We start from the raw sequence: 15,290 nt of genomic DNA, 5'->3' as shown, positions 1-15,290 counted from the left end.
CAGTGCTTAGGCCCTGAGTCCCAGGCCCAGGACTGGCCAAAAAAAAAAAAAAAAAAAAAATAGAAATTCTTCACATGAATAGATTATAACATAAAATACAGACAAATGTTCTATCACTAAAATGTGAAAGTTAGATTTCAGATTACATTCCTGAGAATTTTTTTTTACAGCAAGATATCCTAAGAATTTTATGTACAAATAGTACTAAGGAAAAGAAAGATTTAATGTGAGAATAACAACTAAGACAAAATATTGGTAAGTTCATGGTGGTAAATCACTCCCTCCCTACCTCCTTTCCAAATGTCCCTTTCTCCTCGCCTTTCTTCCTTTCCTGTCTCCCTCTTTCTCTCTCTTCCTTCTTTAAAACTTTAATCTAGGGCTGGGATGTAGCTCAGTGGCAAAGCGCTTGCCTAGCAAGTGCAACGTCCTGGGTTTGATCCCTAACCCCCCCCACCCAAAAAAAAAAAAACCAACAAACTTTAATCTAAATCTTTAGATCTAAAGGTACTGGGGTTTGAATTCAGTACCTCAACAGACAAGTAAACTACCAGTTGTTTGTTGGGGAAGAGGGCCTCAATTTATAGCCCAGGCTGAACTGGCTCTGTAGTCTAGGCTATAATTCATGATCCTCCTAGCTTAGTCTCTTAAATACTGTAATTACAGAAGTGTATCACCACATCAAAGAACACTAGCTCTTTCTATAGCTTGCAGCAGTTAGACTAAGAACAATCTCTAATATGCCATTTGCTTTAGTACAGAATGAACTACAGTATGGGGCATGAGACATACCCATTTCAACTCAAAAAGTAAGTCCCAAACAAGGACCTTAAAAAAAAATGAAGTATGAAGTATCTTACTGTATGATAAATCATCTGGAACAATGTCTGACAGTAATTGCCAACACATTAATTAAAATGATGTTTCTATTTCTCAAGAAAGAGAGATGGAGGAGGTAGCAGTAGAAGCCTCTTACTTGCTCTTGAAGGCTTTGGGCCAATGCCTGCTGGAGCTCTTGTTCTTCTCTTTCATGTTCCATATCGTACTGCTGGAACCAATCAATCTCTCCCTGAGATCCTTCTGGAGTTTTGTTTTCTTTATTCTCATCACAATCTTTCGTTATTTCAGTAAAACTAGCAGGCTCTGTGAAGTCAGAACATAGCATTATATTGGAAAATTCGAATAAACCAAATTTTCTCGGCTACAGTGACATCTACTGTTCAAAGGATCCAAGATCAAAGGATCTTCTAAAACTTGTTTGTGCCCTATAATAATTCCATCTTTTTTTTTTTTTTAATTAGCATCAGCTTTGGTGCTGGTGGCTCATGCCTGTAATCCTAGCTAGCTTCTCAGGAGGCTGAGAACTGAGGATCACGGAACAAAACCAGCCTGGGCAGGAAAGTCTGTGAGACTTTTTGTGCTGGTCCTAGGGTTTGAACTCAGGGCTTGGGTGCTGTCCCTGAGGTTGTTGCTCAAGGCTAATGCTCTAACCACTTGAGCCACAATTCCACTTCCAGCTTTTTGGTGATTAATTGAAGGCGAGACTCTCACGGATGTTCCTGCACAGGAACCTCGGTCCTCAGATCTCAGCCACCTGAGTAGGGAGAATTACAGGCATGAATCACCAGTACCCAGCAAGCACCTGTTTTCTTAAAATATCCCATAAATGCCTAATGCTTTTGAAATAAAATTCCAAACTCCTAAACATGGCTTTAGGCCTTGGAAAATTGGACAACTGCCCAAATGTCTACTCTGAGCCCTTCTTTCCTCCTTTCATCATCACTATGCTCCAGTATACAGATCATTCTAACCTTTTTAAGGTCTACTTGCTTACCACAGCCTTTTTCATGTCTGAGCCTTTGTATACAGTATCTCTGTCTAATGTCTGGAGACTGAAACCTTACTTGGCCAGCCTTCTACTTCTTTCTCAGGTAATTTATCACACAGCCAAACTGTTAGTCTACAAGTATTTATTGAAAATCTACTACATGCCAGGCACTGTTGTAAGCAGGGAAACCAGTGATAATTAAGTCAAAATAGCCCTTGCTCAAGTGCAAAGACTCTGGGAATGAACTTGGTGCATCTTAAGTCACTTAGTTACAGTTTTGTTTTGGTGTTTTTTTTTTTTTTTGGGGGGGGGAGGTTGGTGCTGGTCCTGGGGCTTGAACTTATTAGGGCCTGGGCGCTGTCTCCAAGCTTCTTTTGCTCAAGGCTAGAGCTCTACCACTTAAGCCACAGCTCCACTTTTGGCTTTGTTGGTAGCTGAGTGGAGATAAGAGTCTCACAGACTTTCCTGCCCCAGCTGGCTTCAAACTGGGATTCTCAGATCTCAGCCTCCTGAGTAGGTAGGATTACAGGTGTGAGCCACCAGTGTCTGGCTACAGTTAAGTTTTAAATGCAAGAGTAAGAATAGTGTGATTTCTGCTCTAGAAATGTTACTCTAGCTGCTTTGTTCATGAAGTTTGTAAGAGCAAGAGTAGAATCATTATTTAGGAATCAGTTGTAATGGTTCAGGCCAGATATGGGAGGCTAGAGTTATTGCCATAAAGATGTAAGTGGGTGAATTTGGAACATATTTTGGAGGTACAGCTGACTTGTTTTATTGACAGAGTGAAGTAAAGGAAGTGCCATTAAGCAGTTTATGAATACAATGCATCTTGATCAGTGTCATCCCCTTCAACATTCTCACCTCTATATTGCTTGAATTTTTATCACAGATAGAGCCACATCTCCACTTCCAGCTTACTGGTAGTTATTGGAGAAAAGAGTCTCTCAGGTTTGTCTGCTTGGGTTGGCTTTGAACTGTGATCCACAGATCTCAGTTCCTGAGTAGCTAGGATTATAGCCATGAACCACCAATACCAGGCTAGATATGAATTTATTACTTCAGAAGTATCTGAGGCTGTGGTACCATATGAGATCATTTAGGAGAGAGAACTTAAGTAGAGAAGAACCTAGAGACAGTATCCTGAGAATACGTCAACAATTAGGCTCAGGAAGGAAAGAAAACTAAAACGAACAAATAAAGAGGACAAAAAAAAAAAAAGGTAAGAGGTGCTATGGAACCAGCAAATTAAGTTTATAAAGTCCTAATGTTCAAGAGAGAGTGGTAGGAATGAAAGCCCACTTGGAGAGTGTTGGCACAGGAAGTGTTAACAAAATTGGCAGTGTTCAGTGCCAATTTAAAGTTGTGAAAAATCCAGTCAGCATTTTCAATTTTTCCCCCACAGCAATCTTCAGTTGTTTAGGGCAAGCACAGAAAAGGTGGCTTACTGAATTGTAAAATGTTTTTATTTTTGTAGTAGTGGGCACCCCAAGCCCTTGTTGCTTTCTAGTTATTTTTTGGATATAGACTTGTCCTTTTGCTTGGGACTGGCCTAACAGTTCTCCTACTTACACCTCTCACATAGTTAAAATTTCATATGTGCCCACCATGTTCAGATTATTGGCTCTGAGATGGGTCTCTCTAAATTTTGACTCAGCTGACCTTGAACAGCAATCTTTCCCAATCTCTACCTTCCAAATTGAATGGACTGGAGGTTTTACTGTTTAAGTAAGAATATGAGATTAAGCTAACAGAGAAAGGTTAGAGAAGAATATCTGAAATAAAGATTCCATGGGTTAGAAATGTGGCTTAAGAAGTAGACTGCCTGGGCTGAGAATGTGGTTTAGAGGTAGAGTGCCTGCCTAGCATTCATGAAGCTCTGGGTTCGATTCGATTCCTCAGCACCACATAAACCAGATAAAGCCAGAAGTGATGTTGTGGCTCAAGTGGTAGAGTGCTAGCTTTGAGCAAAAGAAGCTCAGGGACAGTGCCCAGGCCCTGAACTCAAGCCCCAAGACTGGCAAAAAAAAAAAAAGACTGCCCAAAGTCCTGAGTTCAAACCCCAGTTCGGATCCCCTCCTTCCCAAATAGAAGACTTCAAAGGTAGTGTAGTTACCAATGATGGGGAAGTCCTCAGAAGAGTCGTTGGAGGTTTTAGTATGTACCAGAATCACTTGGAGGAATCAAGGAATCTCTTATCAAATCAAATTGTTGGACTGCACATATAGAGCTTTTCAAGCAAGTCTGGAATGAGGCCAATAAGGATTTCTATCATGTCACCAGCAATGCTAGCAGTCTGGAGCCATGCTCTGAGCTGTATCTATCTGTCTAGGGTATGACTTCTGCAAGTGAGATATTAAGGAATTGAAAAAATAGTCTGTTCATGGTATAACTTATGAGGATGCTGAAGGCCCCAAAAACATTAATGGGAGAAACTAGAAGTTAAAAGACAGCTACAGGATGAGGTGATGATACACATGAATTCTGTTGCCATGCATTTCAAAGGATATGGTATTTTTGTAAGATGAAAGAAGACAAAGTCAGGTGCTGGTGGCTCACGCCTGTAATCCTAGGTAGTACTCAGGAAGCTGAGATCTGAGGAACATGATTCAAAGCCAGCCCAGGCAGGAAAGTTTAAGACTCTTATCTCCAGTTAACCATCAGAAAACAGGAAATGGAGGGCTGGGAATGTGGCCTAGTGGCAAGCTGGCTTGACTCATAGTCATGAAGCCCTGGGTTCAATTCCCCAGCACCACATATATAGAAAACAGCCAGAAGTGGCACTGTGGCTCAAGTGGCAGAGTGCTAGCCTTGAGCAAAAGGAAGCCAGGGACAGTGCTCAGGCCCTGAGTTCAAGCCCCAGGACTGGCAACAAAAAACAAAACAAATAAACAGAAAACAGGAAATGGAGCTGTGGCTCAAATGGTAGAGCACAAGCCTTGAGCAAAAGAGTGCAGGAACACTGGGTGCCCAGGTCCTGAGTTTAAGCCCCAGGACCCAAAAAAACAAAAAAGAAAGGAGACAAGCAGTTGGAAATGGAAACTGGTAACAAGGAACAAATCTTGAGGCTATGTTTTTATTTGGCCAGTCCTGGGGCTTGAATTCAGGGCCTGCCAACACTGTCCCTGAGGCTTCTTTTGCTCAAGGCCAGCACTTGAGCCACAGTGCCACTTCTGGCCTTTTCTATTTATGTGGTACTGAGGAATCGAACCCACAGCTTCATGCATGCTAGGCAAGCACTCTACCACTAAGCCACATTCCCAGCCCAAGGCTATGTTTTTTAAAAAACAAATTCTTCCTTTTAGAGACACTGAAATTCTTACTAATGAAGTGATATAATATCTGGAATTCATTTCAAATAATCCAGAGCTTAGGGTAAAGTGACTTCAGATAACATTGATAACTTTCATTACTACTATTTTTATTATTGTTACTATTCTTCTTGTCCTGGGGCTTGAACTCAGCCTGATTGCTGTCCCTGAGCTTTTGTGCTCAAGGCTAGCACCCTACCACCAGCTAACTCAAAGCTCCACGTGTGTGTGTGTGTGTGTGTGTGTGTGTGTGTGTGTGTGTGTGTGAGTGTAAAACTGGAGATAAGAATCTCATGAACTTTCCTGCCTGAGCTAGCTTTGAACCCAATTCCTCTGGCCCTGAGATTAGGAGTAAGTCACCAGCACCCGGCTACTACTGATAATTACTGAAACTGAGTAATGAGTATAAAGGCTTTCTATATTTATCTTAGCTCAGTACATTTTTTTCTGCATGTTAAAGAAAATGAAAGAGGGCTGGGAATATGGCCTAGTGGCAAGAGCACTCACTTGCCTCCTACACATGAAGCTCTCAGTTCGATTCCCCAGCACCACATATATGGGAAACGGCCAGAAGGGGCGCTGTGGCTCAGGTGGCAGAGTGCTAGCCTTGAGCGGGAAGAAGCCAGGGAGGGTGCTCAGGCCCTGAGTCCAAGGCCCAGGACTGGCAAAAAAAAAAAAAAAAAAAGAAAATGAAAGAAAAAAAAAAGCAGAATAGCAGGGGGTGCTGTGTTGCATGCTTATAATCCTTGTACTTGATGGGCAGAGGCAGGAGGATCAAGGCCAGCCTGCACTACATAGAGGGTCAGTCTCAAAAAAGCAGCATCAGAAGAGGAATCACTTTAGGTTTCAGGTACAATAATAAGCTGAACAGAATGGTGAGGTTGAATAAACAGGAAATACAAGTCTGTTCAAAGCTGCTTTAGTTGTTGACTGTTTATTGATTTTGAAAATCTCAGTGTACTGAGATTGAAATAGAAAATCAAGAACACAGTTCCTTTGTTAGCATTAGGAAGTTGTAGCACTGAAAAAAAGAACTAAGAGAGCTGGAAGCAGGATATAAATCGGGAAGGGACAAAAGCACTAACAGAAGTCATTTATTTTTCACCCCAAAGCTCTAGAATACCATCAGGCTGTGTAATGCTTATCCTCATGAAACCTACCTGGCTCTGTTACTGTTTTGGGCTTTTCAGTTTCCACAATGTCTGGATTCTCAGGCAATTCTTGAACTTCATCTTCTGCAAATCCAGTGTCGGGGCTGTTAGTTGGTTTATCATCATCATCATGACTGGGTGTTGGTGAAGCTTCTCTCTTACTGATCTCTAAGACAGCTGCTAGCAGCTCCTCTTCACTCATCCTATCAAAGCCTGAGTTTTCCAATTCAGACTTATCAGGCTCTGTTTTGCATAGTTTTGCATCCTGAAGAAGAGTTACTTTTTGAGGAAACTGAAATGCCAAAAAATATAGCATTTTAGAGTATAAAGCAGGAATCTTATTTCTAAAATCCATCCCCCTCTTTTTTTCCTGGGTAAAGGACTTGAACTTACTTTCTCAAGCTCTTGTTTGGCTTCCTTCTCCCCACCCCATGGCTACTCTTCCACTCTAGTCCAAGTTTTATTTTTCTGGTTAACTGGAGAAAGTTCTAGTGGCTTTTCTGCCCAGGCTAGCTTTGAGCCACAATTCTCAGATTCTAGCCTTGTTACATAGCTAAGATTACAAGCATGAGCCACCTGTACTGATCTAAAATTCCTTCTTTAGTACTCTGGGCTACTTAACCATCAATAACCAACATGTAACTTCATAGACAAACCTAATTTTAAAAACAAGAGCTACGTAAGAATGCAATAATTTCTCGATTACCACAGACACTAAGTATATATTACATACAATTCATAAAATACACATAGATAAAATTAAATCTATTTTGAGTAAATATATTCTTGTATATTTTTGTCCATATATACATGGATTGTACTGTAAAGATTCTGTTTAGATCGATTTTTCCATTGTAATGTTAGCTAGTCTTAAATGAGAAAAAAGCATTGTAAGATTATATATATAAACATTAAATTATTTTGTGGGTAACTTTCACTTCTGAATTTCTGACTTTTATTTCCTATTCAAAATGAGTAATTATAAATTAATATGTGTGTACACGAGTGTGCGTGTGCTTGTCCTAGGGTTGGAGCACAGGGCTGGGCCTGTGTGCTAGCCTTGGGCTTCTTGTGCTCAAGGCTAGAGCTCCAGTGCTTGAGTCACTGGATTTTCTGCTAGTTTATTAGAGATAAGAGTCTCTGGCCTGGAGCTGGTGGCTCATGCCAGTAATCCTAGCTATTCAGGAGGCTAAGATCTGAGGATCATGGTTCAAAGCCAGCCTGGGCAGAAAAGTTCCCGTGAGCCTTTTATCTCCGTTTAACCACCAGAAAACTGGAAGTGAAGCTGTGGCTCAAAGTGGTAAGAGCAGTAGCGTTGAGCAAAAGAGCTCAGAAACAGCACACAGGCCCTGAGTTCAAGTCCTAGATTTTCCCGCCTAGCCGACTTTGAATCATGATCCTCAGATCTCAGCCTCCTGAGTAGCTAGCATTACAGGCAGAAGCCACCAGTACTTGGCTCAAACTACTTCTAACTTATGAAGTAAGACGAGGATCAACTCACAACACAAAATAGCTTCTATAATTCTATACTTTACCAAAGGGGGGGAGGAATGTAAAATTAAAAAATGTAAAATGAGATGATGCAAACAAAATATCACCAAAATTAAATAATTATTTGAGAACCAAATGTAAAAGTAATTCTGAAGGCTAGTAAGAGAAAGTAATTGGTTATTGCTATAATTGCTTAAAAAAGACTTTTTGGTAACTATAAAAGGCACATTTAAAAAATCTAGTACCTGAAAACAGTGCCACTTAGGATCCTGTGTATTCTTTTTTTTTTTTTTTTTTTTTGCCAGTCCTGGGCCTTGGACTCAGGGCCTGAGCACTGTCCCTGGCTTCCTTTTGCTCAAGGCTAGCACTCTGCCACTTGAGCCACAGCGCCACTTCTGGCCGTTTTCTATATATGTGGTGCTGGGGAATCGAACCCAGGGCTTCATGTATACAAGGCAAGTTCTGTTGCCACTAGGCCATATTCCCAGCCCGATCCTGTGTAATCTTTTGAACTTTTTTTTTTTTTTTTGGCCAGTCCTGGGGCTTAGACTCAGGGCCCGAGCTCTGTCCCTGGCTTCTTTTTGGCTCAAGGCTAGCTAGCACTCTACCACTTGAGCCACAGAGTCACTTCTGGCCATTTTCTATATATGTGGTGCTGAGGAATCAAACTTAGGGCTTCATGTATATGAGGCAAGCACTCTTGCCTGCCACTAGGCCATATTCTCAGCCCTCTTTTTTTTTTTGGTCAGTCCTGGGCCTTGGACTCAGGGCCTGAGCACTGTCCCTGGCTTCTTCCCACTCAAGGCTAGCACTCCGCCACTTGAGCCACAGCGCCGCTTCTGGCCGTTTTCTGTATATGTGGTGCTGGGGAATCGAACCTAAGGCCTCGTGTATCCAAGGCAGGCATTCTTGCCACTAGGCTATATCTCCAGCCCCCCCAGCCCTCTTTTGAACTCTTGATCTCCCTACTTCCATGCTCTGAAGGCTAGAATTACATAGAGGGCATACATCACCAGGCCCAGCTTAGTGGTTTCTTTCAGTGATAATATGGTTTGAATTCAGGACCTCCTGCCTGTAAAGCAGGCACTGTACCACTATTCCAGTTTCTTTTTGTGTTGGGTCTCACTTTATGACTGGGCCAACCTGGACTTTTAATACTACTTGTTGTTTCCCTTTTTTTTTTTTTTTTTGGCCAGTCCTGGGCCTTGGACTCAGGGCCTGAGCACTGTCCCTGGCTTCCTTTTTGCTCAAGGCTAGCACTCTGCCACTTGAGCCACAGCGCCACTTCTGGCCGTTTTCTAGATATGTGGTGCTGGAGATTCGAACCCAGGGCTTCATGTATACAAGTCGAGCTCTCTTGCCACTAGGCCATATTCCCAGCCCCTGTTGTTTCCCTTTGATGGCAGTGATGACAATGAAATAACCAGTGGGATGGGAAGTTCTGCACCGTGCTGGTGTCATCTCAGGTTATAACAACCAAAGTGCAGTACATCTCCCAGACATTGATTTGAGATGGAAGTCTCACAAAATTTTATGCCCAGGCTAGCCTCAAACCATGATCCCCTGACCTCCACCTCCCACGCAGCTAAGATTACAGTCATGAGCCATGTGCCTGGCCCTTGTACTTATAGTGTGCGTCTCCTAGGCACATGCTCAACTTCTTAAGCCACAGCTCCAGCCTTTCTGCTTTGGCTATTTTTGAGATACACTCACACTTTTTGCCTTGGTAGATGAAATGACAGGTGCATACAATCGTGTGCAGATATCCAGATGGGGTCTTGTGAACTTTTTGCTCACAGTGGCCTCGAATCATGATCCTTCTGATGTTCATCTCCTGAATAGTTTAGATTACAGGTATGAGCCAAGCTCAGGCCTGGCTTACCTTGTGTATTTCTTATGTTTGCTGACATTAGTTATAAAAGGCATTTGTTTGGATAATAAGAGCTACACGAATCTTTGTAAGATATTTTGATGAAAAGTTACTTACTTTTTCCAGGTCTTCTTGCTGCTCTTCACTGCCTGATATTTCACCAAGTCTCTGGCTAAGGGCCACAGAACGTTTGAGTTCATCTTCACTGTCTGAATCAAGGCATAAAGCCAAGGAGTATTTGGATTTGAAGGTGAATTTCCTGTAATTAAAAGCCCAATAAATATTTGTCATTGTTATTCTTTTGATATATAAATAACAAAACAAAAAACTTTTCCATTATGGAAAATTATTTAACAGAGAATCAAAAGAAGTAGTTAGAGCATTACCTTTGACCCACTCCTAAAAAGCCATGCTTTGAAAACTGGGTAACTTTTAATGCTAATATACATCATCAAAATACTACTTTGTGCCTTTTCTCTTTTTAATGAGTACTTTATATAAGTACTCTGAGTTCATGCAGGCATAACAATGAAGAAATGTTTTTGACAATAAAGTGCATGAGGACTCATTTTTGATCTTTTAAATTATGATCCATGCACTTAAAAAAAAACAAACAGTAACATTCCACTTATCTAATTCTCTGCAGGTCAGACTTCTGGCAACCTCTACCTTCCAGAACAGATTCCAAAGTAAGAAAAAGGCTTCTGAGGAAAGCAGTTCCAAAGCCCAAGCACTTACAGGGACCCTTTCTTATCCAGGACATGGTGTATAAAATAGTGTAGCAAGTTCATCAAGAAATGAGAGCTAAGAAATGAGAGAAAATAACCACAAAAAAAGAAAGAAAAAGGGCAATAAAGAACTATGAAGTCATTTAGTGTAAAGGTAAACTGTCTTATATATAATTAAGAGCTTCTGAGGGCAATATCACATTAAAACATAGTGCAGCTGAGCATGGTGGCACATACCCATAATCCCAGCACCTGGGAAGCTGAAGCAGGATTACAAACAAGTTCAAGGCCAGCCTGGGCTACATTGTAAGATCTTGTCTAAAAAAACGAAAAACAAAAAACCCATAGTGCAAAAACCGATGTACATAACTGATTCCAAATTATAAGATATATAAATATCTCAGTGTATTTGGTTTAAGAATATAAGAAATAACACTTTAGCAAAATTTTCAGACAAAATGGCTGAAAATTTAAAGATAAATGCTTAAGAAGTTATATAAAATCATTTTGTGGAATACTAGATATAATTCTTTTTTGTTGTTGTTTTGGTTTGGTTTTTTGCCAGTCCTGGGGCTTGAACTCAGGGCCTGAGCACTGTCCCTGGCTTCTTTTTGCTCAAGGCTACATTCTACCACTTGAGCCATAGAGCCACTTCTGGCTTTTTCTATATATGTGGTGCTGAGGAATCAAACCCAGGGCTTCATGTATACGAGGTGAGCACTTTTACCACTAGGCCATATTCCCAGACCCTAGATGTAATTCTTTAAGGATATCATGTAAGTAAGATGTTATTGTATTATCTTCTAAGTGAGCTGAAAATACGCTAAAGAAAAAACGTGGTAAGGGTCAAAGAGCAATAACTTTCTCTGATGGAAGTGAAAATCACAAGCAATACTAAAAAAATGGAAATTTTGAAAGATGCAGTTAATCTAAATGTGAAAACTGTAAAAAACATATATATAGATATATACACATATCTATATATCTATATCTACATCTATACATAGTATAAAGAAACAAAAGGCCACAATGGAACTCAAGATGACTGTGATCAGTGATAAGCTCACATGTCATTTGCTGCTGAGAGCCTGAACACTAGAATTGCGTATTCAAAAAGGTTTGTAGTACAACTCAGAAATAGATAATTATCCATCTTAATACCTTACAAGCAAACTTAAACATTATTAATTCATTTATCTAGATAACTACTTTGCTGAAGGACAGTAATATCTGGCTAACATTTCTCTAGGGAACCAATGGTATTCTGGTTCGCAACAATTTGATCACCATGACAGATCTTCTAGAGACTAATTGCCCTTTATTGTCTTAATTCTCAAATTAAGTAGACATGGAGAACAGATAACTCAGCAAAATTGTTTCTAACAATTATATTGATTTGGTACAGAAAGAGCACATTCCATTAATCATTACTATATTTACAGAAGGCAGTATGCTTGTGTCAATGACAAATATTTATCCTGTAGATGTGTCACTTGCTCACTTTCTAAGCAGCCAAGTGATATTGCTCATTTGTATCTTGAGAATGGGCAAGAGTATGCATATTAGTACTAGCTTAGATTTCTAGTCATGTTAGTCAACTGATTTAAATTCCTCTTTCTCCTCTGCCCCCCCTCCCAACCAGCCAGTACTGGGGTTTGAACTCTCAGCCTGGGCATTGCCCCTGGGCTCCTTTTCTTCAAGGTTAGCACTCTTTAACACTTGAGCCACAGATCCAAATCTAGCTCCTTCTGTGATTAATTGGAGATAAGAATCTCATAGGTCTGGGCACTGGTGGTTCATGCCCGTAATCTTAGCTACTCAAGAGGCTGAGATCTGAGGAATAGTGTTCAAAAGCCAGTGTTCAAAGCCAGCCTGGGCAGGAAGGTCCATGAGACTCTTATCTCCAATTAACCATCAGAAAAACAACACCCCCTCCCCCCCAGCAAGTGGCACTGTGGCTCATAGTGGTAGAGTACCAGCTTTGAGCTGAAGAGCTCAGGGACAGCGCCCAGGCCCAGAGTTCAAGCCCACTACTAACAAAAAACCCAAAAAAACTTCTCACGGGCTTCCTGCCAGATCTGGCAATGAACTATGATCCTCACATCTTAGCCTCCCAAATAGCTAGGATTATTACAGGCCTGAGCCACCAGTGCCCGGTTCCCAAAGCCTTTAAATAACAAAAGTGAGTCTTTTCTCAGAGTACTTGAAACATTAAGTTTTGGGAAAAATGAAATTTAAAGCCAATAACAACTAAGTGGTCTGGAATAATCTAATCTGGAACTGGAGTTTTATCTTAGAAAAGGTATAATTAAAAGAAAGTACATAATAAGTATTTGTTTCCCTCCTTAGACAAGCTTTGGTCTTAAACAGAAATGATAAAAGCATTTAAAGAAGAGCTACATTCCAATGCATGCTTGTCTTCCTAATCTATTTCAGTACTATTTAGTGTCAAAGGCATGAAGTCTAAACTGTCAAGCAACAGGTGAAAAGATGTTTTGAATTCTATGCCTGTCTTTGAAGGATGCCATAGACCAACATGATTTTTTTCTCCTTTAATCTTTAAAAATCCTTTGTCATTACTCAATTTTTAGAATCTCAGGATGAAAATATTATATACTACAAGTTTTAAGAAGTTGAAAAACAAGTGCTCGCTTTGGCAGCACATATACTGAAATTGGAACAATACAGAGAAGATTAGCATGGCCCCTGCGCAAGGATGACACGCAAATTTGTGAAGCGTTCCATATTTTTTTTTCTGATATAGTTTCTAAAGAGGAAATCTTTTCTTCAGATGAGCCCTTAGGTTCAAAGCTCTCAAAACTTGGACAGACAGCTACTCAATGGAAAATCTTTATAGCCTTAAGGTTGGACAGAAATCCATTTAGGGAACACTTGAACAAGCTCTTCATTTAATATTTATCATGGCTTGGAATAAAAGTCTTATTAATTTAATAAATATTTATTATGTACCACTTAAAAAAAAAGAAGTTGAAAAACAAAGTAAAGGATCATTTGAACTTTTTAAAACTTGTTATGTCCCAGGCTATATTTTCAACAAGATTCAGGAAAATTCTAAAGTATGGGCAATACAGAACAATTGTCATGCAAAAAGAAAAACACTAAAGAAAAAGGGTATGGGCATCTTTAGAGATTAGAGTGAGCCAAATTGTTAAAAATACAAATTTTGGGTATGCAAAAAATATAACTCACTTTGAAGGTGTAGAATGGCAGATGATGCAGGAATTCGCCATTTGAGAGGCTTTCAATGGTCTAGAACTATCAGAAAATTAGAAAATATATAATGTATACAATTGTATTACTAAAGATACATCTTTGACTCATAAAGTGAATTATCCTGTATTATAATCTCATATATCCTCTTGGAAAAGCAAATGATTATGATACTTTAAAAATAACTAGTTACAGAGGCCAAGAGAGAAAATGAAATACTATCTCTAGGTCCTCTCTGTTGTGTAATAATTGAAATAAACAGTTTTGAAAGCGAAATCAAGTGTAATTCATATTAAAAGAACAACAACTTGGAGGAAATTATCTTGTCAGTTCTTTACTTTTTTTTGTGCCAGTCCTGGGGCTTGAACTCAGGGCCTGGGCCGCTGTCCTTGAGCTTTTCTGCTCAAGGCTAGCATTCTACCACTTTGAGCCACAGCTCCATTTCCAGATGTTTGGTGGTTAATTGGAGATAACAGTCTATTTCATGGGCTTTCCTGCCTGGGCTGGCTTTGAACTGTGATCCTCAGGTCTCAACTTCTTGAGTAGCTAGGATAATAGGTGTGAGCCATCAAATAGAGCTCTCATTTACTGAGGACTTACTAGATGTCAAGGACTATGTGGAGAACTCAGTGCGTATTACTTTATTTAATGTTCACAACAACCCTATTATATCTCCACAGACAAGTCAAGAAATCTATCTTAAAGCTTTTAAGTTGTGTAAGTCAGACAGCCTGTGATCATAAAGATACTAACGCTACACTGATAGCACGACCAGCCCTCCTGCTAGAAGCAGTAGCAGCTCGACCAGTAGAGGGCAGCTTGCACCAAGCAAAACATTTACTCCAGATAAAAGCCAAGAGAAAAAGCAAACAAAAACACACAGAAATAGTAAAGATTGGGCACATGCTTTTATTAGTAGACTTTTTGAGGACTTCCGTGTAAACTTATAAGATATAACTTATAAATTCAAAGTGAAACCTATTTTATAAAACTATCAGTTCATGTTGGCAAATGATTATTTGCTTTCTGAAATGTCCAACATTCTACTTGACTCAAGAGATTTGGCTTTTTTATTTACATATTTATTTCTTCTTTCTCTCTCTCTCTTTCTTTCTTTCTCTCTCTTTCTTTCTTTCTTCTTTCTTTCTTTCTTTCTTTCTTTCTTTCTTCCTTTCTTCCTTTCTTTCTGTCTGTCTGTTTGTCTTTTTCTGGACAAGGTCTTATTCACTATATAGCTCAGTCTGGCCTTGGGATCCTACTGCCTCAGTCTCCTGAGTGTAGAGATTACAGAAGTACCTACACAGAAGTGCACTACTATACTACATCCAGAGTGAGACTTGGCCTTTTTAGTTATTGAATAACAAAACCAATCTCCTCTGAAAATTTGATTTGAAAAAATGCCAAAAGTCCTTTCACCTTTATAACGTTTTAGGTCTATATAGTTCTATCATACTAGTGTTCAAAAAGAAAAGAACTACAGTATAACATTCCAAAGTAACCCAAGTATGCAGAAAAGAACAAGCACAGCATTCCGAGAAATCCTAAGAATTTTCTCAGCAACATGAAGCAAAACTCATAGAGGTTACCTCTTTTCTCTTTGAAAAATATTTAGAAAATCACTAAAGTTATTCACATTATTCTAATTTACATTTATGAAGGCACTAGTTATCTTTTGGGGCTTCAGCA

At 39.7% G+C, this 15,290-nt stretch overlaps 1 protein-coding gene and 1 non-coding gene across 6 annotated transcripts in view; one reads left to right on the top strand and one right to left on the bottom strand.

Moving 5' to 3' along the window:
• The window catches only part of Usp37 (ubiquitin specific peptidase 37), a 76,103-nt gene that overhangs the window by 16,833 nt on the left and 43,980 nt on the right, over positions 1 to 15,290 (bottom strand). For 4 of the 5 annotated variants that reach the window (XM_048344755.1, XM_048344756.1, XM_048344758.1 and 1 more), the window contains 4 exons: positions 13,584 to 13,649; positions 9,763 to 9,904; positions 6,294 to 6,549; positions 974 to 1,140 (listed from right to left, as the gene is read on the bottom strand). In XM_048344755.1, the coding sequence (XP_048200712.1) occupies positions 974 to 1,140; positions 6,294 to 6,549; positions 9,763 to 9,904; positions 13,584 to 13,649 (631 nt within the window). The remainder of the gene's footprint in view (positions 1 to 973; positions 1,141 to 6,293; positions 6,550 to 9,762; positions 9,905 to 13,583; positions 13,650 to 15,290) is intronic. The other variant, XM_048344759.1, reaches the window with a different exon arrangement.
• LOC125350982 lies at positions 13,018 to 13,124 on the top strand. The gene has a single exon (XR_007210881.1). It is a non-coding gene; the product is annotated as a U6 spliceosomal RNA (small nuclear RNA).

The sequence above is a fragment of the Perognathus longimembris genome, chromosome 4, assembly GCF_023159225.1.
Source record: "Perognathus longimembris pacificus isolate PPM17 chromosome 4, ASM2315922v1, whole genome shotgun sequence".
Classification (NCBI taxonomy): Eukaryota; Metazoa; Chordata; class Mammalia; order Rodentia; family Heteromyidae; genus Perognathus; species Perognathus longimembris.
Note: the sequence above shows the minus strand (reverse complement) of the source record. Positions and strands in the feature narration are given on the sequence as shown.